General features: G+C 45.3%; 1 protein-coding gene across 1 annotated transcript; it reads right to left on the bottom strand.

Moving 5' to 3' along the window:
• Positions 1–4438: 4438 nt before the first annotated feature.
• Positions 4439–7534, bottom strand: Prnd (prion like protein doppel). Its single transcript, XM_045156838.1, has 2 exons — positions 7416–7534; positions 4439–5920 (listed from the first exon to the last, which is right to left on the bottom strand). Exon 2 carries the CDS (start codon positions 5907–5909, stop codon positions 5376–5378), a length of 534 nt encoding a protein of 177 aa, XP_045012773.1. The 5' UTR covers positions 5910–5920; positions 7416–7534; the 3' UTR covers positions 4439–5375.
• Between the last annotated feature and the right edge of the window lie 16503 nt (positions 7535–24037).

Genomic DNA, 24037 nt, shown 5'->3' with positions numbered 1-24037 from the left:
AGGTGTGACAACTGAATGTTGGGGGATGGACAGTTTTAGAGGGTCAATGTGGTCTCTATAGCAGGGTGCGATTGGCTCATGCAGCTTATTCTGGGCTAAAGCCTCACTGCGCTGCTGGGGAAAGGGCCTCTTCCACCACCTGCCTGTGTACTGGGCTTGTTGTGTGAAGGAGCTCAGGACTTTAAGGTCCAGAGGGTGAACCATGGTCCTTCTTATACTTTTTGTTCTGTTTTGTTTTGTTTTTCAAGGTAGAGCCTTGTTCTAGCCCAGGCTGACCTAGAATTCATTATATAGTCTCAGGCTGGCCTTGAACTCAAGGCGATCCTCCTACCTCTGCCTCCTGAGTACTGGGATGAAAGGGGAGCACCACCATGCCCAGCCATGGTCCTTCTTGATGGCCTTGGGGCTGTGAGAACTAATACACTGCCCTTGCTGGGTTTGTCATGAGGTCTATTCTTTAACAGAGCTATGCCTGAACTTCCAGCAAGGGCCCACCAAGACTCCGACCATGATGCAGGCTCACTAGGACTCCTCCTGGTCACTCACTTGGCAGTGTGGTCTGGCATAGTCCTGTCTGCCTGTGGGTATGTGGGTTCTTCTGTCAGTGTTTCAGTAGAGACCATAGCAGACTCCAGCATGTCTTATGTGGGCACAGGTACCTTAAGGCATCCTTGTCAGCCAGACATAGCAGTGAAGAAAAAATGTGGTGTGGGATGTGGCCCCACAGGACCTGGGGTCCACCACTCAGTGAGCCAAGCCATTGGCTACTAGAAAACTTAAGGTAGGGAGTATTGGCAGTCAAGCCCAAGTCACAGCTGCTACTCAGTGCCACACCTCACCAGGCCCAGAGGTGACTCCTAGGTCAGGTGGGGCATGAGGGCCTTGGGGGCCATGTGGATCATCTGCCCAAGCCATGTGGGAAGGAGGGCATGCGCTACCGTGACAGTGTGCTTGACCCTGCTCCTTTAGGCCTTCCGAGCTAGAAGGCATTCTCACTGCATTGCAGGTACTTACATGGACAACTTTACCAAGAGTTTGTCAAAGGCCCAGGCCAAACTTTACCCCAGGCATCCTCTGCTACTGGGAGCATGGAATTTTGTACAATGCCTTCCTCTGACTGGGGAGTCCACACACTCACTGCCTCATTTCCAGGTTTCTCTTCCACATGTCTTGAGCCAAGGACCAAGTTTAGAATGGGAACTGCTAATAGTTTTAGGATATTCAAGTGGTCCTTAGAGTCAGAGTTTGAGGAAATAGCCTTCCACACTTCAAAGTCATAGGAAAACCTTTTGAGCCAGTGTTGTACTTACATGACTGTGAGAATGGGAATTATTCCAATGATGAGAGAGAGTTATTGGGCCATGCCTAGTAAACGGTCTTTTCTTAACATTTGATTGTCAACCTTCATACATATACATGCTATACCATGATCATAATCACTCCCACCATCCTATATTTCCCCCTCCCATATCTTCTCTGCCAGCGTAGTAAACTTCCAATTACCCACAAGCTTTGCATGTGTGAATATATCCTCCAGAAAAACAAACCCTAGACTGCATGGCTGTCTATATAAGCATTTTTATTGTTTGTAGTGGCAAGAAGATAAAAATAATCTGAAAGTCCATCAACAAAGAAGTGATTAAGCCAGCCACAGTTCAGCTGTGTGTTATATTACACAGCTACCTAAGGATGTGTTGGTTAACTAGTTATGTGGTGATCCAGAGACTTTTCATGGTATACTATTACATTAGGAAGGCAAATTTCAGAGTAATAAATACCACATGCATAAGCATAGTGTTTATTTATTTATTCTTATTAAAGTTCTAATGGTGCAAAAGAGTCATTTGAGTACAGTAAAGGAGCACAGGCTAAACCCCAGGACAGAAGGAGGAATAAGGTCAGGGAAGAAAGGAAGTGAAATCTTAGGGAAATGGATAAAAAGGAGTGAATGAAGTTAAGTAAAAATTTAGTAATACAAAAACTCATTTGCATTATTATTGCAAATTTATACTTTTGTCTATGCACTTGGATAATGGAGGAGGTCATAGGGCAGAGAATATTCTACATGCAAAACTTTAAAATTTTTGTTATGTTTTTGAATATTTTTATTTATTTATTTGCAAGGAGAGAGCGAGAGAGAGAGAAGAGAACACCAGGGCTTCTGGCAGCTGCAAATGCACTCTAGATGCATGCACCACATTGTGCGTCTGGCTTTCCATGGATACTGGAGAATTAAACTTGGGTTCATAGGCTTTGCAGGCAAGTGCCTTAACCACTGGGCAATCTCTCCAGCTCCAAATATATGTATATTTTTGAGGTAGGGTCTCACTCTAGCTCAGGCTGACCTGGAATTCACTGTGTGGTCTCAGGATGGCCTTCAATTCACAGTGATCTGAGTCCTGGGATTAAAGGTGTGGGCCACCACACCAAGCCAGACCCGGCCTGGCTATTTTAAAATATATTTATTTATTTGCAAAGAGAGACAGAAAGGAGATGAGAGAGGGAAAGAGAGAGAGAGGAGAATGAATGGGCTTGCTAGAACCTCTAGCTGTTGCAAATAAACTCCAGATGCATGCACCACTTTGTGCATCTGGTTTTACTTGGGTACGGGGGAATTGAACTCAGGTTGTTAGGCTTTGCAGACAATCATCTTAATCATTGAGCAATCTCTCCATCTCCTGGAGTCACTTTTTGTTTCAAATTTGTGTTGTAATTTTCATGCCACTTCACAACACAAACATTTTAACCAGGGGACACATGGACAAGGCACGGAGACAAGGGTTGGAGATATTGTTCATGCTGTCATGTGCCTTTATGAAAAACAACTTAGAAGTCTCACTATGCCTTCATTTATTGAGCCCCAATAGGCAGCTGCTGAAGTCAAAAGCCAGATTCTAAATGTCCACCTTGTGATTTGTAAGTGGGAGAAAGTATCCTCCAATGCAGAAGGTTTTCTTAAAAACCATAAGCAAGCCACGCATGGTGGCGCACGCCTTTAATCCCAGCACTCGGAGGCAGAGGTAGGTGGATCGCTGTGAGTTCAAGGCCACCCTGAGACAGCATAGTGAGTTTCAGGTCAGCCTGTACTAGAGTGAGACCGTACCTCAAAAAAAAAAAAAGCAAATTTTGCACTACATCATGTACAAATTCACTTCCCAGCACACTTAAATCTGTTTGGCATGAATACTAATAAAATGAGAAAAGACAGTAATTATAGATGCTGGACTACATCAGAGCCCAAATATTTTACATCACAAATGAAGTTCTTTTGCCAATGTGGCTCTGTGTGCTGTGATAACTAAACCTTGAGCCAGGAATTGAAGTGTCAGCATCATCCTCTAAGTTCTCTCTCTCTCTTTCTATCTCTCTCCCTCATTATTTTTTTAAAATATTTTTTTGTTCATTTTTATCTACTTATTTGAGAGTGACAGAGAGAGAGGGAGAGAGAGACAGATAGAGAATGGGCGCGCCAGGGCTTCCGGCCGCTGCAAACGAACTCCAGACGCATGTGCCCCCTGGTGCATCTGGCTAACGTGGGTCCTGGGGAATCGAGCCTCGAACCAGGGTCCTTAGGCTTCACAGGCAAGCGCTTAACCACTAAGCCATCTCTCCAGCCCTCCCTCATTATTTTTGAAAATAGCATGCAAGATGTATCTGTTTTGTTCTTCTTTAAGCCAGCAACAGCAGGAGGCACAGCAGCTGGCTTCCCTGAGCTGTCTTTCCTGGAGGAAGGATCCAGAGACAGGCAGTGTTCCTGGGCTGCCGCTGCCCACATGGCCTTCAACAACTTTCCACACTGAAGACTGCCAGCCATGTCCTTGAGAGACTCGATAGCAGTGGGAACTGCTCTGAGAGGTCCGCTATCAGCACTCGGGTTCTGAAGTGCTGCAGATAATGTCTGGCAGTACACATGCTCCTTAGCAGAGAGCGCTGGTGCCCAGCAGCGCTCATCTCCACGTGTTATTTGCCAGCTCCTGGGGCCTGTGACAGAGGGCCTGTGAGAGAATCTTAGAGATTAGGTTATTGTTTATTTCAATATTATATTTAACATATATTATTAAATTCATAAGATATTAACTCTTGCTGTGGTAGACCAAACTTCTTTATTGTGTCTGTTTAAACAAGCCATTTCTCTTTATTCTTTGTGGCCAGTAATTATATTTTTATAGGAATAAGCAAGTTACAGATGTTTCAATCCTTGTCAAAGTAGTGTTACAAGTACAAATAGGGAACTTGGGAGCATCAAACACAGGGGACACATTTATTTTTGATTTTTTAAATTTTTTTTTCATTTTTATTTATTTAGTTGAGAGTGATAGAGAGAGAAAGAGGCAGATAGAGAGAGAGAGAATGGGCACGCCAGGGCCTCCAGCCACTGCAAATGAACTCCAGATGCATGTGCCCCTTTGTGCATCTGGCTAACGTGGGTCCTGGGGAATTGAGCTTCGAACCGGGGTCCTTAGGCTTCACAGGCAAGTGCTTAACAGCTAAGCCATTTCTCCAGCCCCAGGGGACACATTTAAAGATGTTCACATGTGTGCACATTAAACAAATGCAATAAGGCCAGGGGAACATTAGAATTGAACTCATACTTGTGATCAGCCTGGCTGCATAGCAAGACCATGTCTCAAAATAACCAAAGAAGCAAAAATATCCTTTACATCTTTTCTTAAGCACACAGGCCAATGCAGGGATGGGAATAGCAGACAGCTTTCTTGTGAACAGGTCATATAGACACACCCTGCTGTAATCTGGTCTCTGGGAACTGCATGGCAAATTTCATTAAATTGGAGTTTTCCTTTCTTATTATATTTTAGCTTCCCTGTAAGGTCTGAACTAAACTTCGTGTACTTAAGGTGCACAGGTGTGCAAAGTGCACAGTCCTTCCCATCTGTTTCAGAGTGGCACCTCTGTGCTTCGCTTTAGACCTTGGGTTGGACTTGTACCCGAGAGTCAGCAGGGATCAGGAGACGCTCTGGGAACAGAGAGCAGGAAACCTGGCAGGAGGTAGGCCATGAGTTGAATGCTGGCCCTGCCATTTTCTAGCTGTGTGACTGGTGAGCTCTGCCACCTCTCTGAGCCATTTCCTCATCTGTGAAGCGGGGAGTCTGGGGAAGGCGCCACAATCCCTGTGTTCTTTCACTGGTTTGTTTAGAGCTGAGAGGACACATGAACCTATCCCACCGGGGCAGCGCATGGGTGGGTGGGTGAGAGGGCCAGGCTGAAACACGCTTGGCAAATACAAACAAAAACCAAAGGGGCACTGGGGGAGGCATGTTTGAAGTCCTTGGTACCTTCAGGACACGTGAGGTTGGGGTGGTGGAAACCTGGGGTGCCCACCGGCTCACCTCTGTGGCTGACAGCCTCCTGGGAGCTTATTTCGTGATGAGCCAAACGAAGCCCAGGAGACCGAGCAGCACGGGCTGGTCCACGGCCACCCGCAGCCCCGCTCCCCTTCCCAGCCAGAACTCGCAGCGCTTGCTGGCGCACAGCTCCTGGATCAGCCGCCACAGGACCCGCTGGTACAGCTGGTTGTCCTGCTTCTTCCGGGCGAACTCGGCCTGGTTGGCCGCCTGGGTGGCGTTGATGCAGCTGGCCACGAACATCTCCTTGGTCACGTTGGCGTCCGCGCAGCCGTCGTAGTGGATGCCATCGGGGAACTGCCAGTAGTTGGCCTCGTAGTACTCGTTGCCCTCGGCTCCGAAGTCGATGTCCAGCTTCCGGCCTTGCTTGATGAAGGCTCCCGAGTGGTTCTCAGCCACGCGGGCCTCGGTGATCTGCGTGGTGCCCGGCACAGGCTTCCGGTTCCACTTGAACCTGTGCTTTATGGCCCGCGTCTTGCTGGTGGGGAGCTCGCTGGCCAGCAGCACGCAGAGGATGACCAGTCCCCATACTCGCAGCGGCTTCATTGTGTGAGACTCTGCAAGGAAAAGGCTGGGTCAGCCGACTCCTGGGCCTGCAGCCTCCTCACCCCTCCCAGAACAGTAGGTTTATCCAAGGGTGGGCGTCCTGGCACCATTTCACCCCAAGGGACACTGTGCCCCTTGCTCATCCAGTAGCTTTTCATCACACACTCACTGTTTCAGCAGCTGTGTCAAACTTTCTGTGATAATGTTTAACTTAATTCTGCCACAGAGTATGTACGTTGTCATTCTCTGTAAAAACGTTGTTCTGGTATTCAGAGACATCAAGCAATTTGCCCAAAGCTGCACAATGGCAGGTGGCTGGTTTGAATGCCACTAGCTTTACCCATTGCCCATCAGGACTTCAAGAACAGATGTTGCTCACAGTTTGTGCTATTGGGCATGATAACCCCAAGCTATAAAGAGAGCGGGGCCCTGAGGTGTTTCAGGGGAAAGGGACACTGAGGGGAGGAGCCTAAGCCAGCCTTGGGGGAATGCCAAAGTGGCCCCAGTGTGTTCTAAGGACTATTGCTGATGGCATGGAATCCTCACCGTGCCCTGTCCCCAATCCTACTAGCCTGTCACATGTGGCTCCTAAAACGTCCAGTGTGGAATACTACCTCCCAAGGCCAGCTGCCAGGGTTTTCAAGCACCTGGGCCTTTGTGTGAATCAGGGACACTGGAAGAGCTTCCAGGCGGGCTGTGCCCTGGGCAGGCTGTCTCCCAGATGAGGCGTTACTTTGGAGTGCCAGAGCCAGAGGAGCCTGGGAGGCACCTTGCACAGCACCGGACACACCTCCATCTCCCTCTGCCACATCCCTGGATGTACTTGAACTTCTGTTAAGAGGTTTAAGTACTGTGACACTAGTTCTCATACTAAAACAAAACAAAAGAAAAAAAAAAAAACCACCACCAGAACAATAAGCAAACTAACCCCATTCCAACAGCCCCTCCTGACATGTCACTGACCCCTCCCTGCCTTGCAGGCATTTCTTGTCTAGTCCTCTGAGCGGGCACAGAACCCAGTGTCAGCACCCGGCCCTCTCCCTTTAGTCACAGTGAACTCAGACTGGCTTTTTTCCAAAGAGGTCCACGCATGAAGCTAACATTCGCTAGTGCCTTAAAAAGGTGCATACCCTGTGCCATATCACCTCTTGGTGAGAGAAATTTTTAGTAAGATTAATAACATAGTAGATCCTTAAGGGTGAGTTAAATATATATGTACACACACACACACACACACACACACACACACACACACAAGCTCAGCTTTCCTGGGAACAGACTTAGTTTTTATAGAAAGGACTTACAAGCAGAATAAAATCCCAAGCAGCCAGCCCCAGGGAAATGCTTCACAATAGCATCAAAGCACAGGAAAGTGCAGAACATTAATGAATGAACATTCTTACAAGTGCTCCTGACTGACACCCACCTCAGATAGGGGAGTAAAGAAGTCCGTGCATGGCACTTATCTGGACAGAACCCTAATGTAGCTCAGCAGCCCCCACGTACCTTAGCTCTCTGCTGAAGCACGCCTCTGGAGCCTGGAGTTGGACACTTCTCCAGTACACCCTCCTGACCACCCAGCTATATAACAACTGCTTCCTTGTCACCCTCCAAATAAGGCAACCATTCCCTTCCTAGCAGGACCAATCCAGAGCTCCTGGGCCACTCCTCCATCCTGGGAAGGTTGGGCCTTTTCATTATTCTTCACTGATGAACCACGTGAGGAGCTTGACATTCAGAAAGATGAGAGAATAGTTTTAAGATTAAACTAGAAAATGTTTTCAGTATCTTCAGCAGAGGGGTCTTAAGCAAGGCTTGCAGGGCATGTCTGTTCTGTCTCGAAAGACCAGCTCCAGTGGCAAAGGGACCTATTCCAGACAGCCTCTGTGGGAAGGGTCAGCTTTAAAGGAGGGTGAGAATTTTCCTGCCCCTCTCCAGGCCCTGTATCTATGGAAGAGAGGCCTGGACCAATGAGGGAGTGAAAGGATAAATGGTAAGACTTCCTAGCTGCTGGAGGCCCCTGTGGGAATATTTGAAGGACAGAGTTAGCCCAAGGCCAACAAGTTATAGAGCCATGGGAAGTCAGGAGGTAGAGGAAGGTGGAGGAGAAACCAATCCTGGACACATACGGCATGGGCTGATGTTGGGTTCCCTAGAGGACCATCCCCACTACTTAAGCTGAAAAGCTATGAGCAGGGAAGCTAAAACCATCCCCTTCCTTACATGGCACAAAGGCTTATAGCTACTGGGAGATCATCCCAGAGCTTTATATACAAGGGACTTTCTCAGGTTAAGAGCACTACTAAAAAACCAAAAGTGAGCTCTGGAAGTGAGAATCAGTAAGATTTCCCTACAAACATAATGCAATTTCTTTTTCCCCTGGGGTAGGGTCTTGGTCTAGTCCAGGCTGACCTGTAATTCGCTATGTAGTATCAGGCTGGCCTGGAACTCACAGAGATCCTCCTATCTCTGCCTATCAAGTGCTGGGATTAAATGCGTGGGCCACCACATCAGGCTCATAATGCACTCTTTAGCTTCAAGGTGATCCCACTACTGTCACAACTGATTGCTTGCAAGGCTTTTTTGCAAATTAAGAGCTGATCAGCAGATGGCACCAGAGGATCTTACAAAGACTATCAGCCTGGAGATAGGACCCTCCCCCGCCACCATCTGCAGCTAGCGCTGCCCAGCATAGCTTCTAAATTAATGGTTAGATTGGGTATCTGGGGTTGGGCCTTTCTTTCTCCTCTGCTCTCACTTTTCAAATTGTTTCATTTTCCTTTTAAAAATGTTTGCATTTTTTTTTTTGGAGACTTTCTTTTTTTTAATTTAATTTATTAGTTTTCTTTTCAGTAAATACAGGCAGTTTGGTACCATTATTTAGGCTCATCTGTGATCTACCCCCTCCCATTAGATCCTCCTTGTTAGTGAAAATGGGTCGTGCATTGTGGAGTTAGCCCCCAGTTATTGGTATGATAAATGTCTATGCAAATCATGACCCAACATGTGACTCTGACATTCTTTCCGCCCCCTCTTCCACAAAATTTCCCTGAGCCATGTTGGGTTCATTTTTGGTCTGCTTCAGTGCTGAGGTGTTGGGGGCCTCTGAGGCTCTGGCTCTCTGATTTGGTAGGAGTTGATTTTTCTCTGCGTTGATCTCCTTCCCCTTTGTGCTGGTATCCGGTTCACAGGAAAACATCACCCTTGCTTATTTCGCCAGTTGTCCTTAGTTTCAGTTGGGCCCCTTTTGAGGTATGTTGGGGCAGCTCCCTTCTTAGGATCTGCATCTATCTGGAAAAGAAAAGCAGATTTTTTGGCGACTTTCTGTACTTGTGAGCGCACATAGCGCATAACACAAACACATCAGTATTGCAATCCTTGTACAGATTACTTGAAAATTTAGAGAAAAAACAATCTTCTAGTATTTTACTACCCAGAGACAACACCAGTATAATTTTGTAAGAGCTACATATGCTTAGCATCATAATTAGGGTTTGGTATGCTCAGGACTGAAAGGACCCAGTATGCCCTCCTCTAGCAACTTTGTACTGGGAGGTCACAGATCCCAAAAGGCCCAAGGTCACCCAGCCTTGCTGGCAATTTAGTCCCAGGAGTCCATTGCTCATTCTGAACTCCGTGTACCATCCACCCTTCCCACCCCAGACACTATATCTCTAGCTCCCTCTCTGCTGGCTAGTCCCTTCCTGAGTAGGCCTTTGCCCAGAAGCTGGTGGGAGGTTTAGAGCTGATGAGGGTGCAGATTCCTCGACCTTGAACAGAAGGCTATTCTCAGAGGACAGAGGGGTGTGGAAGACTGGAAATGCCAGAGAAAAGCAGGAGCTCTGGAAGCTGCCAGGAAGACAAGTAAAATGTGCATCGATGCAGGGACTGCAGGGCTCCAATCCTGCCTTGAAGATGGCCTCCTGGCCTGCAGAGGTTCCAGGCCAAGGGCATCCTAACTGCTGGCACTGGCAGTGATGGTAGGGACATGATGGTCTATAGGGCACTCTGTAATGTGGGTGTTCCAGGACACAATGACTTGTGTGAGAAGGTGTATGAACATATGAACATCCAAAAGTCATGTGTGGCATGTGTTCTGGTGCAGAGGCTTAGAGGGAAGTTGAATTCTAAAATGCATAAATGGGTATTTATAAATTCTTCAATTTGATTAGCTCTTGGACACCTTTGAAAGCACTTATAGTAATACAGTGGCCATCAAGGCATAAACTCTGCTGTATCCTCAAGAGGTTTCTATATGGGAAAATCACTCACTGTATTTGAGTCAAGGAAGAGATAGAATATGATGGGTAAGCCAGATTCCATTGCTAATGAAGCTACTTGCCTAATGGTAGAGAAATGATAGAAATATGATTGGGAAAATAATAATACTTATTATTAAAATTCCTGTGTTGAAATCCTAACCCTCAGGGCTGGGGACATAGGTCAGTGGTAGAGTACTTCTGTAGCTTGCATAAAGTTCTGGGTTCAATACCTAACACATAAAAAGAAAAACTCCTAACCTCCAAGAGCCTACAAGGACCATTGTGAAGATGTGGTGGAAAGAATGTAAAAGCCAAAGGATGGAGAGGAGTGCTTTGAAGTAATCTTCTGGACAAAAAGTGATTGTGGCATTCATGACCCCACAGTGGCTGACGCTACCTACAGAAGACCTGGATAATATGAGAGAAAAAAAATAAAATATATCAAAATACTAGAGGAACAATTTGGAAAAAAGAATGGGTTCAGTGGAAGGGGGGATAGAATAGGAAGAACAAAGGAAGGTCATGGGAGGGGATTGTGATCAGGGAATCTTGAGTACATATATGAGGGTTGTCAATACAAGTTAAAAAATTAAAAAAGAGTTGAACCTTTGAGAGGTGATTAGGCGATGAAAGTATATTGCTCATAATTGATGTGGAGCCCCCATAAAGGACTCTGGAGAGAGTCCTCAGGTACCTCTACCATATGAGAACAAGGGGAAGATGGCTGCCTATGAATCAAGACACAGGCCCTCACCGACATTGAGTCTGCAGTTACTTCAATATTCAACATTCCCGTTAAGGTTAATTTTGATTATCAACTTGAGTATATTAAGAAAAACGGAAGGGATGGGGTGCACACCACTGGGGATGTGAGAGACACCAAAGGGATGGGAGAACAACTCTGGGTGTGTGAGAGAAACCTAAGAGATGGGGGCACACCTCTGGGTGTGTGAATGACAAGGCATGAGGGGCACACCTGTGGGTGTGTGAGAGACACCGAAGGGATGAGGAGCACACCTCTGCGTTGTGAGTGACGTCTAAGGGATGGCAGCACACCTCTGGGTGTGTGGGAGACACCTAAGTGTTGGGGAAACACCTCTGGGTGTGTGAGATACACATAGCAGATGGGGAGCATACCTCTGGGTGTGTTGGAGACACCTAAGGAATGGGGGCATACCTCTGGGTGTGTAGGAGACACTTTAGGGGAGGTGGCACACCTCTGTGTGTGTGAGAGACATATAAGGGATGGGGCCCTCCTCTGGGTGTGTTAGTGACACCTAAGGGATGAGGGGCACACCTCTGGGTGTGTGAGAGACAACAAAGGAATGGGGGCACACCTCTAGGTGTGTGAGTGACAGAAAAGGAATGGGGGCACACCTCTAGGTGTGTGAGGGACACAAAAGGAATGGGGGCACACCTCTGGGTGTGTGAGGGACACAAAAGGAATGGGGGCACACCTCTGGGTGTGTGAGGAACACCGAATGGATGGGAGCACACCTCTGGGTTGTGAGTGACATGTAAGGGATGGGTGCACACCTCGGGATGTGTGATAGACACTGACGGGATGGAAGAACACCTCTGGATGTGTGAGAGACACTTAAGTGATGGGGGAACACCTCTGGGTGTGAGAGATACCAAAGGGATGTGGGGCACACCTCTGGAAGTGTGAGTGACACCTAAAGGATTAGAGGCATACCTCAGGGTCTGTGAGTGGCACCTAAGGGATGAAGGCACACCTCTGGGTTAGTGAGAGAGAACTAAGGGATGGGGGCACAGCTCTGGGTGTGTTAATGACACCTATGAGATGGGGAGCACACCTCTGGTTGTGTGAGAGATATCCAAGGTATAAGTGGCACACTTCAGGGTGTGTGAGAGACAACTAAGGCATGGGGGAACACCTCAGGATGTGTGAGAGGCACCTAGGGGATGGGAGCTGTAGCAAACAGCTTCAGGTTTACTGAGATGAACTTTCAGACCAGGCACAGTTATGGAGGAAGGGGTTTATTGAAGCTTACAGATCCAGGGGAAGTTCCATAATGGCAGAAGAAGCTGGCCTGCCTTCACAGGTCCAAGTGGAGAGAAAGAAGTACAAGCCTAAAGGTCAAAAGCCACAGCACACTTCAGGAACTCCAGCTAGGCACACTTTGCATATCTTTAGGTTGAAATGAGAAACCCATCACCACACCTTAAGATCACCCAGTGACATGGTCTCCAGCCAGGTAGAGAGCAGATGCAAACTACAAACAACTGAATATATTGGGGGCCATCTATTCTATTCAAACCACCTCAGGGGCACACCTCAGGGTGTGTGAGAGACAGCCTAGCATTGGGGGGATACCTCTGGGTGTGTGAGAGACACCTTAGGTATGGGAGCACACCTCTGGGTTGTGAGAGACACATATGGGACAGTGAGCAAACCTCTGGGTTGTGAGAGATACCCAATGTATAAGGGGCACACCTCAGGGTGTGTGAGAGACAACTACGGCATGGAGGAACACCTCAGGGTGTGTGAGAGGCGCCCAGGGGATGGGAGCACATCTCTGACATGTGAGAGACACCTAACGGATACAGAGAACACATCTGGATCTGTGATCGACACCTAAGGGATGAGGGGCACACCTGTGTGTGTGAGAGAGACACCGAAGGGATGGGAGCGCACCTCTGGATGTGAGAGAGACCTAAGGGATGAGGGGCACACCTCTGAGTGTGTGAGAACCACCTAAGGTATGGTGAGCGCACCTCTGGGTGTGTGTGACATCAAAGCGATGGGGGCACGCCTCGGAGTGTGTGAATGACACCTAAGTGATGAGAGGCACACCTCCGTGTGTGTGAGAGACTCTGAACAGATGGGAGCACAACTCTGGGAGTTTGAGAGACACCTAAGGGTTGGGAGCACAGCTCTGGTTTTGAGAGATACCTAAGGGATGAGGGGCACACCTCTGAGTGTGTGAGAAACACCTAAGGTATGGGGAGCACACCTCTGGGTGTGTGAGCACAACTAGAGAGATGAGGGGCACACCAACTCTGGGTGTGTGACACATAAATGATGGGGAGCACATTTCTGGGTGTGTGAAAGACACCTAAGAGATAAAGGGCCCATCTCAGCCTGTGTTAGAGACAACTAAGGGATGGGGGCACACACACCTCAGGGTGTGTGAGAGACACAGATTTGATGGGAGCACACCTCTGGTTGTGTGAGTGACCCTACAGGAGGGTAGCACACCTCTGTGGATGTGAGAGACCTCTAAGGGTTGGGGGCACGCCAGTGGGTGAGAGTCACCTAAGGAATGGGAGCACACCTCTGGGTGTGTAAGAGATACCTAAGGGATGAGGGACACACCTATGGGTGTGTGAGAGACACCAGAGGGATGAGGAGCACACCTCTGTTTGTGTTAGTGACACTTAAATGATTGGGAGCACATTTTTGTTTTGTTTTGGGTTTGTTTGTTTTTTTTTTTGGTTTTTCGAGGTGGGGTCTCACTCTAGCCCAGGCTGATCTGGAATTCACTATGGAGTTTCAGGGTGGCCTTGAACTCATGGCAATTCTCCTACCTCTACCTCCAAAGTGCTGGGATTGAAGACATACACCACCACGCCCGGCTACACTTCTGGGTTTTTGAGAGACACCTAAGCAATGGGAGCACTCCTCTGGGTGTAGTGATGGGGAGCACACATCTGTGTGTGTGAGAGGCACCTAAGGGAAGGGGGCAAACCTCTGGGTGTGTGAGAGACATCTGAGGGATGAGGGACACACTTCTGAGTGTGTGAGAAACACCTGAGGGATGAGGGGCACACCTCAGTGTGTGTGTGACAGACACCTAAAGGATGGGTGCACACCTCTGGGTGTGTGAGAGAGACCTAAGGGATGTGGGGGACACATCTGTGTGTGTGAGAGACACCTAAGGGGCACACCTCAGGGTGAGAGAGATACCTAAGGAATGGGGAGCACACCTCTGGGTGTGTAGGAGTGCTTCTAGAGATAGTTAAATTCTGAGGGCTTTACCCTTTTGAATGCATTTATCTTTTGATTGATTTTTTATGTGATAGTTGTTGGCATGTAGTGAATGGTAGGAGGGAGTGGCCTAGATTGAACAGGTAGTTCAGTTGGACATGTATGTCCCTGGGCCTCTTGTGTCACCCTCTTTGTTGCTTCCAGTTTGCACCATGTTGAAGCTCTGGCACTGACTTCTACTGCCATGAGATTGTGCCCAGGAGAACAGGTTTGATAGAATTCATCTGAGAAGCCATCTGGTCCTGGACTCTTCTTTTGGGGAGGTTTTTGATTACCTTTTCAATCTTGATGGGTGTGATAGGTTTGTTTAGGAGATTATCTGCTCTGAGTTTAGCTTTGGTAGGTGGTATGTGTCCAAGAATTCATCCATTTCCTCAAAATTATTCAGTTTCTTGGAGTAGAGGTTTTTGAAATAAGTCCTGATGATTCCCCAGTTTCACTTATGTCTGTTGGGATTTCTCCTTTTTCATTTCCAGTTTTGTTAATTTGAAGTGTCCCTGTTTTTTGCATGATCAAATTGGCAAGGGGGTTGTCAATATTTTTTATTTTTTTCTAAGAACCAGCTGTTTGTTTCATAAATTTTCTTAATTATCTTGTTAGTTTCCAATTCATTAATTTCTGCTCTGATCTTAATTATTTCTTTCCATCTGGAACTTTTTGGGTTGGATTCTTCTTGTTTTTCCCATGCCTTTAGGTGGATAGTTAGGTTATTGATTTTGAATCTCTCTGTCTTTATTATGAAGGCATTTAGTGCTATGAATTTCCCCCTAAGTACTGCTTTCATTGTGTCCCATAAGTTTTGGTATGATGTGTTCTCATTATCACTCAATTCTAGAAATTTTATAATTTCATGTTTTATTTCATCCATTAACCATTTATTGTTTAAAAGTGTGTTGTTCAGTTTCCAGGAGCTGGTGGGATTCCTGGCATACTTTTTTTTGTTGTTGTTAATTTCTAGTAATACAGCATTGTGATCTGATATCATGCAGGAAATTATGTAGAACTCCCTAAATATATGGAGGCAGACTTTATGACCCAGTCAAAGATTTATTTTAGAGAAGGTTCCATGGGTTGCTGAGAAGAATGTGTAATCTGTGGATTTTGGGTAGCATGTTCTGTAGATGTCCATTAGGTCTAATTGATCTATGGAGTTGTTGAGCTCTCTTACTTCCCTGTTAGTTTTCTGTTTGGATGATCTATCTTTTGCTGATAGTGGAGTATTGAAGTACCTGACTATGATGGTGCTGGTGGTAATTTCTATTTTGTTGTCAAGTAGGTTTTGTTTTATTAATTAATTGTGGTGCACCTGTGCTTGGTGCATAAAGATTGATGATTTTGATATCCTCTTGTTGGATCATTCCCTTGATAAGTAAGAAGTGGCCTTCATTGCCTTTTTTGATTACTTTTTGTTTGAAGTCTATTTTATATGATATTAGTATGGCCATGCTGTCAGGCACTGCCAGGCGCAGGCTGGAGCCTTCAGGAGAGGGGCCTGAGCTGCCAGGCACAGCAAAGGACTCCTGAGCTATAGGAGGCCACTCCTTCTCCAAGCCCAGCACACCTGAATGTAGGCTTTGCCCATAGCCCAGTGACCTTTTGCCAGTTGCCTAGGAAACTACTGATAAGCCAGCACCTTCACAGCCTATCCCTGAGACCCTAGGTCACCTGACTCCCCCTGCCATTGCCTAGGTGCTGTAAAGAACATTGCTAGGCATAGGCTAGCAACATTTAAACCCACCAATCCCCTTAGGGTCCCCCCTCCCCAAGATGCTTATAAACCCATTTCCCTGACAATAAACCAAGAGAGCTGTTTACAAAGAAACTCCTCCTGAAAGATTTTGCTTTCACATGCACATCCACCTGGGTTGCCTGGGCACCTTAGGGGGGACTGCAGCTGGCTCCTGCAGCAAGAACCCAGGAACCCACAGCTGGCACCTGTACAGGGACACTATGAGACACACAGTGTAGGTAAGTGCTCTCTCCCAGGGGACTGAAAGACATCAGCCCATGCAGCCTTGCCTCCACATTTTGGAGGGCTGGCAGGTTTCTTTTTCCTCCTTTATTTTTGGTTCATACCATCGCATGGGACCAGGCACGACAAAGTGGCAACTGATGTCTCTTGGCCGAGGCCACTCTTTGGTATTGACTGAAGGCCAGCTGGCCTCCACCTGGACCCCAACAGCCCACTGGGCATTGGCAAAACCGTCTATTATTTCTCTTCCCTCCATCAGATGGAAGCTATTTTTCTCCTTTTCCTCCTTTACTTTAGTGTTGTCTCCCACTAAAAGGAATCACAAATTTGTAGATATGGGCTCTTCTGAAAGTTAAGGGAATTATGCTCTCCCAGAGGTAGGCCAGCTCTTTTTGGGAAATCTTCCAGGTCACCCCCTGGATGATTTTTGGGATCCATGTGGCCCAGACACGTGGACCTGCATAGCTTATCTGGGTAGGAAATGAAAAGTTCAAAAAGGAAATTTCCCCTCATTTCCTTTAAGTGCTGATACCGCAAGCCAGCTTTGCAAGTGCTCCTAAGCAGCTCAAGTGAGAGTCATGCGATGAGCTCACACATGCCCAGACAATGGCTCCTCTGCTGTGCAGACACCTCCGCCTCCTCTGCCAGTGGCCCCTGCAGGTACCCTCCTGTTCTTTTGGGTAGATTGACTCAGACTCTGACAGTCATCTCAGCTAGTCTCAGCCATTACCTCCATGTGTACTGGACCAGAGCCCGGGTGAGTGCCCAGGAGCAGGGCAGGGCTGAAGCTGGGCAGGGCTGATCTAAAGTGTATGGAAGTCCTGCCCAGCTGCCACAGCACTGGCACCAAAAAGCAGCAAGAAAGAGAAAGAATAACAAAAGGGTCACATTTAACTAAAGCCTACGGTGAACTGAAGTTTTATGTAAACAATGCCATCCTTTGTTACATGATATCATAAATATAATTACTGAGTTTATGTTCTAGGTCAACTTCAACTTACATAGAGGATTATTAAAAACAACAGAATTCTCTTTGAAGTGGTGGCTTATATTTTGTCAGGTATTTTAAAATTTAAAAAAAAATGTAATGTCCTGTTACTTAAAAGGAGGAGGCAACTAATCTGACTTTTAGGTCAGCCTGACTCAAGATAGCAACACAATTTGCCTTAGTTACTCCTAATAAAATCATTTCCAAGTGGGTTATTGGTATTAATGACATAAAATTGTCCTTAGGCTACTTGTCTGTCAGGGAGTAATAGGATTAATCAATTTGGTGTAGTTTTTAATAGCCTTATAGGAAAAATGATTAATTGTGGTTAATATGAGATGATTAAAGAAACTGAGAAGGAAGTTTTCAATACTGGACACAGAATGTTCCTTAAAAATGCTTTTTGAGTGGTACTTAGATCAAAATGTTAAAGTATGTGGATAAAGATGTGCATGTGTAGGAAAGAATTTTCAGTGTAAACTTAAATACCATGCCTAAAGTTAGAGATTTTTCAACTGTTTACAAACTCTTAAGGAACAAAAAACTCATTTTTAGGCTAAAACATATTGGGATAGCTTGCTTAAGCTTTATCAAATGTAAGTCAAGGGTTATATTAAAATTTAGCTGGCTATTTTGGCTCAAAACAATACAAGATTCTGCTCTATTTTATGTGAAGTAACTGTCTCATTTTTGGCATCTTAAGTCCAATGCTTATAACAAAATTAACTTTTAAGACATATTGCCTACTTTCGGGTACACCCTCATGCTCAAACAGTAGTCCTCATCTGAAAAAAATAATATTCAAGCTCCGTGGTTCTGTTTCCAATGTTCTCTGGGTAACTGGTACCCACACAGGTATCTGAATTAATCAAAGATGTTTTCAAACACAGGTGCTAAGTCTGTCCTCTTTGTCCTTTTCTGAGAATTTCTAGGTTAAATTAATTAGTGTTATTTTCAAGACTGGTAACAGATTCTGTCTGCACTTATAACTGTTAGATACTTACAGTGTAAGATGTGCCTACTTTCTATACCTCAGTTATGGCTTATGCTGCCATAGGACAACAAAAATTTAAAAGATTGGACAAAACAGTTTAAGAAGCTCTTGTGCCATTCTTTAACTAAATATATTTCAGTAATCAAACATGCTCTATATGTACATACATCCAGGTTGGTGTAACTTTCTTTCTAAGTGTTTAATCACCTATGTAGAAGCCAAAGCCAATTGGAATCATTGGAGCAAAAAGCATCAATATTTTGGCCTGTGCTCTCAGGTCATGAGGCCACTGGAGATGATGGGACATTTCTACACTGGCCCCCTGGTAAGTCACCTGGCTTCCTGAACAGGGAGGATACGGCATACAATCTAAAACAGACGAGTCACAATTGAGGAATAATCAGGCTCCTGACTTCCCAAAGAAGGAAAAACTGCTTGGCCAGCATGGCCCTGACTCATCCTAACAGACAGAAAACACCAGTAAGCTATAGGGCTACTCCTGGGTCCCTAAAGTCTCTTTGGAGAGCCATTAGTGACCTACAAAATTAATCCTTAATTAATTTTTTGGCTATCTGCTTGGTCTTAAACAATCAGAAAGAAATGTATAACCAAAGATAAAAATACCTTAAATATATAAGTGGCCTACTAAGTAATACAAGAGCTTTCCAAGAGGGAAAACAAAAAAGACTTTAAGGCATCTTTTCCCCATAGTTCTAATTCTATAATAATAATAATAAAACTATAGATGTCAAAATGGTTATTTTCAAATCTAGAATATATAAATAAGTTCTGATACCAAAAAATATTTATACAGCCTTTAATGACACCCAATGACTCTCTATTGTCAAGGCTAAATATTGTGTATATGTTTCTGATAACTCTGCTAATATCTGTTTTACAAGCCATGTCAAATACTACCGTGCCATTTAATGAACAGTTCTGGAAGAAAATCTCAGCCAGCTCATGCTCAGATGGTCCTGAGACAATCCAAGCCTGTCTACCTGGATTCCCTCAAACTCAAAAAGGATGAGTTTGCTGTGCACTCACTTCTCATTAACTCCATATTTTTATTCTTTCTCCCCAGTGTTCTCTTCCAAGACTATATTCCTACACTCTGGGGTCCATTAGTATAGTTCCCCTCTCTGGAACTTCATGTCCCGTTCAGCAGGAAGTAGTAGGGATCTGACATCTGCATCCTTTGTCCTCTAATAGCAGTTAGAGCATCTTCTCATGAGAGGAAGAAATAAGGGATGATAGAATTAGGGTGATTGGACCCCTGAAGATGAAAATGGCAGGGAAATTTTTATTATCTGTTTCCCACTTCCAAAGAACTGTTTTTCCATGTGTGCTCTGGGTCACTGGCTCTGCAAAGGACAGGCCTAACCCTCTTTGATGCTGCTCAGGTTATGTCTCTCTGCCTGTCCAGCTCTAAGCTGACCAGAGCTGAATGCCTGCTCAATATTTCCATAATCAGGACCAGTTGTGTCAAGATACCCACTCTCCTTTGGTGCAAAAGGAGTAACCTTCCCATACATAAATATTTCCTCTCCCACTATTGTTCCCCAGTCTTGATTGCTTCACAGGTGTATCTCTACAAACAACAAAAAAAAGTTGGCCTACAAACTCCACATGCTCCAACTGCCTGCACCAACCGAAAGAGATCTTCATCCCTCTGTTGGTGGGCCTTGGCATGACTCTGTCTCTGAGTTCCTCTGGTGACCAACAGCCTCAACTCCAGGGACAATTGAACTTTCGCACGGGTGTGGTACATCAAAACTGTCTAAACTTAGACTTCATTACTGCTGAACTTGGGGGGTATAATCTTGCGACAAAAATATTGTTTTCTTTGTTAATGAATCAAATGTTATTAAGCTGCTTGACTGCTACAAGCCTGAGGATCCCACCATCTGGTTCTCTGACCTTTTAGTTATTTGGCTTCTCCTTAGTCCCCTCCTTACTATAGGAATACTATTGCTTGTAGCCCCCCATCTCATCAAATTTCCCAGATAACAAATACCCAATATTGCTAAGGTTGCTACTAATCAGGTCCTCGTACACCACCTAACTTTATCTTGACCTATGGTAAATTATAAAGAACTCATTTGGGATGACATGACCCATTATAAAAACAAAGGGCGAGTTGTCGGGAACTGCCAGGCACAGGATGGAGCCTTCAGGAGAGGGGCCTGAGCTGCCAGGTTCAGGAGACCATTCCCTCTCAAAGTCCAGCACACCTAAACTTAGGCTTTGCCCATAGCCCAGTGACCTTTGGTCAGTGGCCTAAGAAGTTCCTTATCAGCCAGAACCTTCAAAGCCTATTGGCCCCTGAACTGTAGGACACCTGACCGCCCCCCACCCTTGCCATTGCCTATGTGTTGGAAAGAACATCCCTAGGCATAGGCTAGCAACATTTAAACCCACCAATCCCCTTAGGGTCCTCCCCGCTGTCCTCAGATACTTATAAAGCCATTTCCCCGACAATAAGCTGAGAGAGCTGTTCACACTGAAACTCCTCCCAAAGTCTTTTACTTCTGCGTGTTCATCTACCCTGGTTGCCTGGGCACATTCTTGGGGACCACAGCTGGCCCCCAGAGTAAGAACCCAGGAACTCACACTACGCCTGCTTGTTTCTTATTTCTATTTGCTTAGAATATCATTTTCCACCCTTTCACCCTGAGGAGGTGTCTGTCTTTAGTCATGAGGTGGGTTTCTTTCTTTCTTTCTTCTTATTCTTTTATTATTTTATTTATTTATTTATTTATTTGGTTTTTTGATATAGGGTCTCACTCTGGGCCAGGCTGACCTTGAATTAACTATGTAGTCTCAGGGTGGCCTAAACTTGCAGCGATCCTCCTACCTCTGCCTCCTGAGTGCTGGGATTAAAGGTGTGTGCCACCATGCCCAGCATGAGGTGGGTTTCTTCAAGACAGCAGATTGAGGGGTCTAATTTCCTGATCCACCCCGTTAGCTCATGTCTCTTGATGGGTGAATTAATGTGATTAATGTTTAAGATAATAACTGTGAGGTTTGATTTAATTCCTGCCATATTGTGGTGGCTTATGTGGTTTGCTGTTTTCTTGGACTTTGTAGTTTTTGTGCCTTCTCTGAGTTTGGTTATTGTGATATGCTTATTGATGGCACTTGAGTTGGTTATTTGACTCTTCTGTGTGGAGAATTCTCTGAAGTACTCTCTGTAGGTTTAGCTTTGTATTCATATAGTTGTAAAGCTGAATTTTATTGTGGAAAACTTTTCTTTCACCATCTATTATGAAGATACTTTTACTGGGTAGAGTAGTTTGGGTTGGAAACCATAAATTCTTAAACTTTGCAGTGTTCCATTCCAGTCCTTTCTGGCTTTCAATGTTTCCACTGAGAAGTCTGAAGTAATTCTGATGGAGTTGCCTTTATATGTAATGTGTTGTTTTCCCTAGCTGCTGTTAGGACTTTCTCTTTGTTACTGATGTTAATAGTCTTAATGACAATATGTCTTGAGAATTTCTCCTTTGGTCCAGTCTTTTTGGAGTTCAGTTAGCTTCTTGTAACTTGATGGTACTTTGTTTTTAGAAGATGGGAATGTTTTCTTCAATAATTTTGTTGAGTAAGTTCTCCGTGCCTTTGGTCTGAATTTCTTCCCCTTGTATTTCCATGATTCGAATGTTAGGACATTAAAGGGTATCCCACAGTTCCCTCATGTTGTGTTCACAAAAATTTTTAAACTTATTGAAACTTTTGGACTCACAAACTGTTTCTTCTGTTTTGTCTTTCAGTTCTGAGTTTCTATCCTCCACATGGCTGACTCCATTCTTGAGAGCTTTTATAGAGTTTTGGGCTTATTCAATTTGGTTGATATTTTCTACCACCTTTTAATGTATAGTTTCTATCCCTCTGTCAAGTTCCCTTTTTCTGTCATTCTCTGATTTTCTTAATGCTTCTCAGAATTCATCCTTGCATGTATTTATGTATTCATTGAGCTTAGTCAGCTGATTTTTGAGGTCCTCTTTTTTTTCCCACTCTCCTTCAGATCATTTAACTGTCTTTGGATCCCTTCCTGGTTCTTTTCTATCAGGTCTAATCTAGTGAGGACAGCATTCATACAATTATTGGACCTTTGTTGATTTTCTGCCAGTTCTGCTATTTGCTTGGCCAGGGTTACATAGCTGTTATCTTCATTTTGGGATTCTGGTCCTATTGTGTCTTCCATGTTTTGATTAGAGACATCCATTGTGGGACTGGGCAACCTTGTTGAATTTATTTGCATTTGATTTTGCATGTTATTTCTTTTTCACTGTGATCTGCCCATCACAGTGTAGGAATATTAGTTAATTTAGGAGGAAGCTGTAGTTTACACTTGAAGTGTTTTCAGTCATTATTCCCTTTTATGTTTGCTTCAATTAGGCATCTGATGGCAATGGAACCTGTCTGCCCAGAGGACAGGAGTCTGTGAGGTTCTGGTGGGGGCCCAAGGAGAGGATGAAGGTTTTTTTTTTTGTTTGTTTGTTTGTTTGGGTTTTTTTTTTTTGCTGGTGGTTCGGGATATAGGACTGTAATAGTTAGGTGGCTCAAGGGGACAGGAGCAGAGGGAAATGGAACAAAGCAGACTGGTGTTGTGGCTGGGCTGCAGAAGGGAGGAGGATGGGATTGCATGGTGGTCATGCAATACTGATATGTGAGGGAAAGGGAAAGCAGGACCACTGGGACCATGTAACGAGGTGGATGGGACAGCTGGGTCCTGTGACAAGGTAAGTTGGGGATATGGGACTGCTGTGTATCAGTTGCTGCTTGGGGGGGAGGGGTGATTGTAAGGTGGGGTGGTGGGAAGGAGGAGTGAGGGGTGAACAACAGCCTGCCGGCTTGGGTCCTAGTAGCCTTCAGGAAGTGCAGTACGACCTGGTCAGAGCACAGGGGGGCAGTGAGTGGGAAGGCACTTGCGAGGGAAAGCCGAATAAGGGAGGGAAGGGGAACACTAGCCCGCTGGTCTGGGTCTGGTGCACATAGTGGTGGTGGGTGGGACAGAGGTCATGTGTGGAGGTTCCTGGTGGCAGGAAAGCCTAGGGAGGGGAGAACAGCAGCCTGCTGACCTGGGCCCACTTAGCCTGTGGTTAGTGCAGGAGGAACCTGATGGCATGCGGCTGGGATGGCTGCTTGAGGGATTGGGGAGAGGGGCTGGTGGGCTACCCCAGAGCATGGGAATCAGCAGATTTCCTACTTTGCTTCTCCATGCCCTCCCACTGGAGGTCTACTAGGATCTTCGAATCTCTAAAATCCTCAAAGAACCCCAAAGATCTTGCCTTTTCTTCCCCCTGAGGTGAGGCATGGTTAGGCAGACACCATCCCAGAAGTCACATTACTCTTCTATAACATGATCTTTTGCTCAAATCATATCTATGGTTCTCACCCATATTGTGTGTGGTTTTAGACTGTCCATTTCATTGTGACAAACTTCCACAATTTTATTATGTTTTTTCTTCTGGTGGACATCTGGGTGGTTTCCCATTTGGGCTCTTATGAATAATGTGACTTATGAATAATGGCACATTCCTCTGGTTATCTATCTTTCTCTTGAATATAAACTCTTAAAATGGACTTGCTGATTATAAAATATGTCTACATTCAGCTTTTATAGCGACAGAATTTTGATTAGTACTTGTGAGACATTTTTAAATACTTTTAGCTATTTATTTGAGAAAGAGAGAGAGAGGGAGAGAGAGAGAAGCAGAGAGAAAGTGAGTATAGGCACACCAGGGTTTCCTACCACTGTAAACAACAGACACATGTCACTTTGTGCATTTAGCTTTATGTGGGTACTGGGGAATTGAACTTGGGGTATTAGGCTTTGTAAGCAAGAGCCTTTAATTGTGGAGCCATTTCTCCAGCTATTGCAAATCTTTTTAAAGTATGTA

The sequence above is a fragment of the Jaculus jaculus genome, chromosome 8 (assembly GCF_020740685.1).
Source record: "Jaculus jaculus isolate mJacJac1 chromosome 8, mJacJac1.mat.Y.cur, whole genome shotgun sequence".
NCBI classification, from domain to species: Eukaryota; Metazoa; Chordata; class Mammalia; order Rodentia; family Dipodidae; genus Jaculus; species Jaculus jaculus.
Note: the sequence above shows the minus strand (reverse complement) of the source record. Positions and strands in the feature narration are given on the sequence as shown.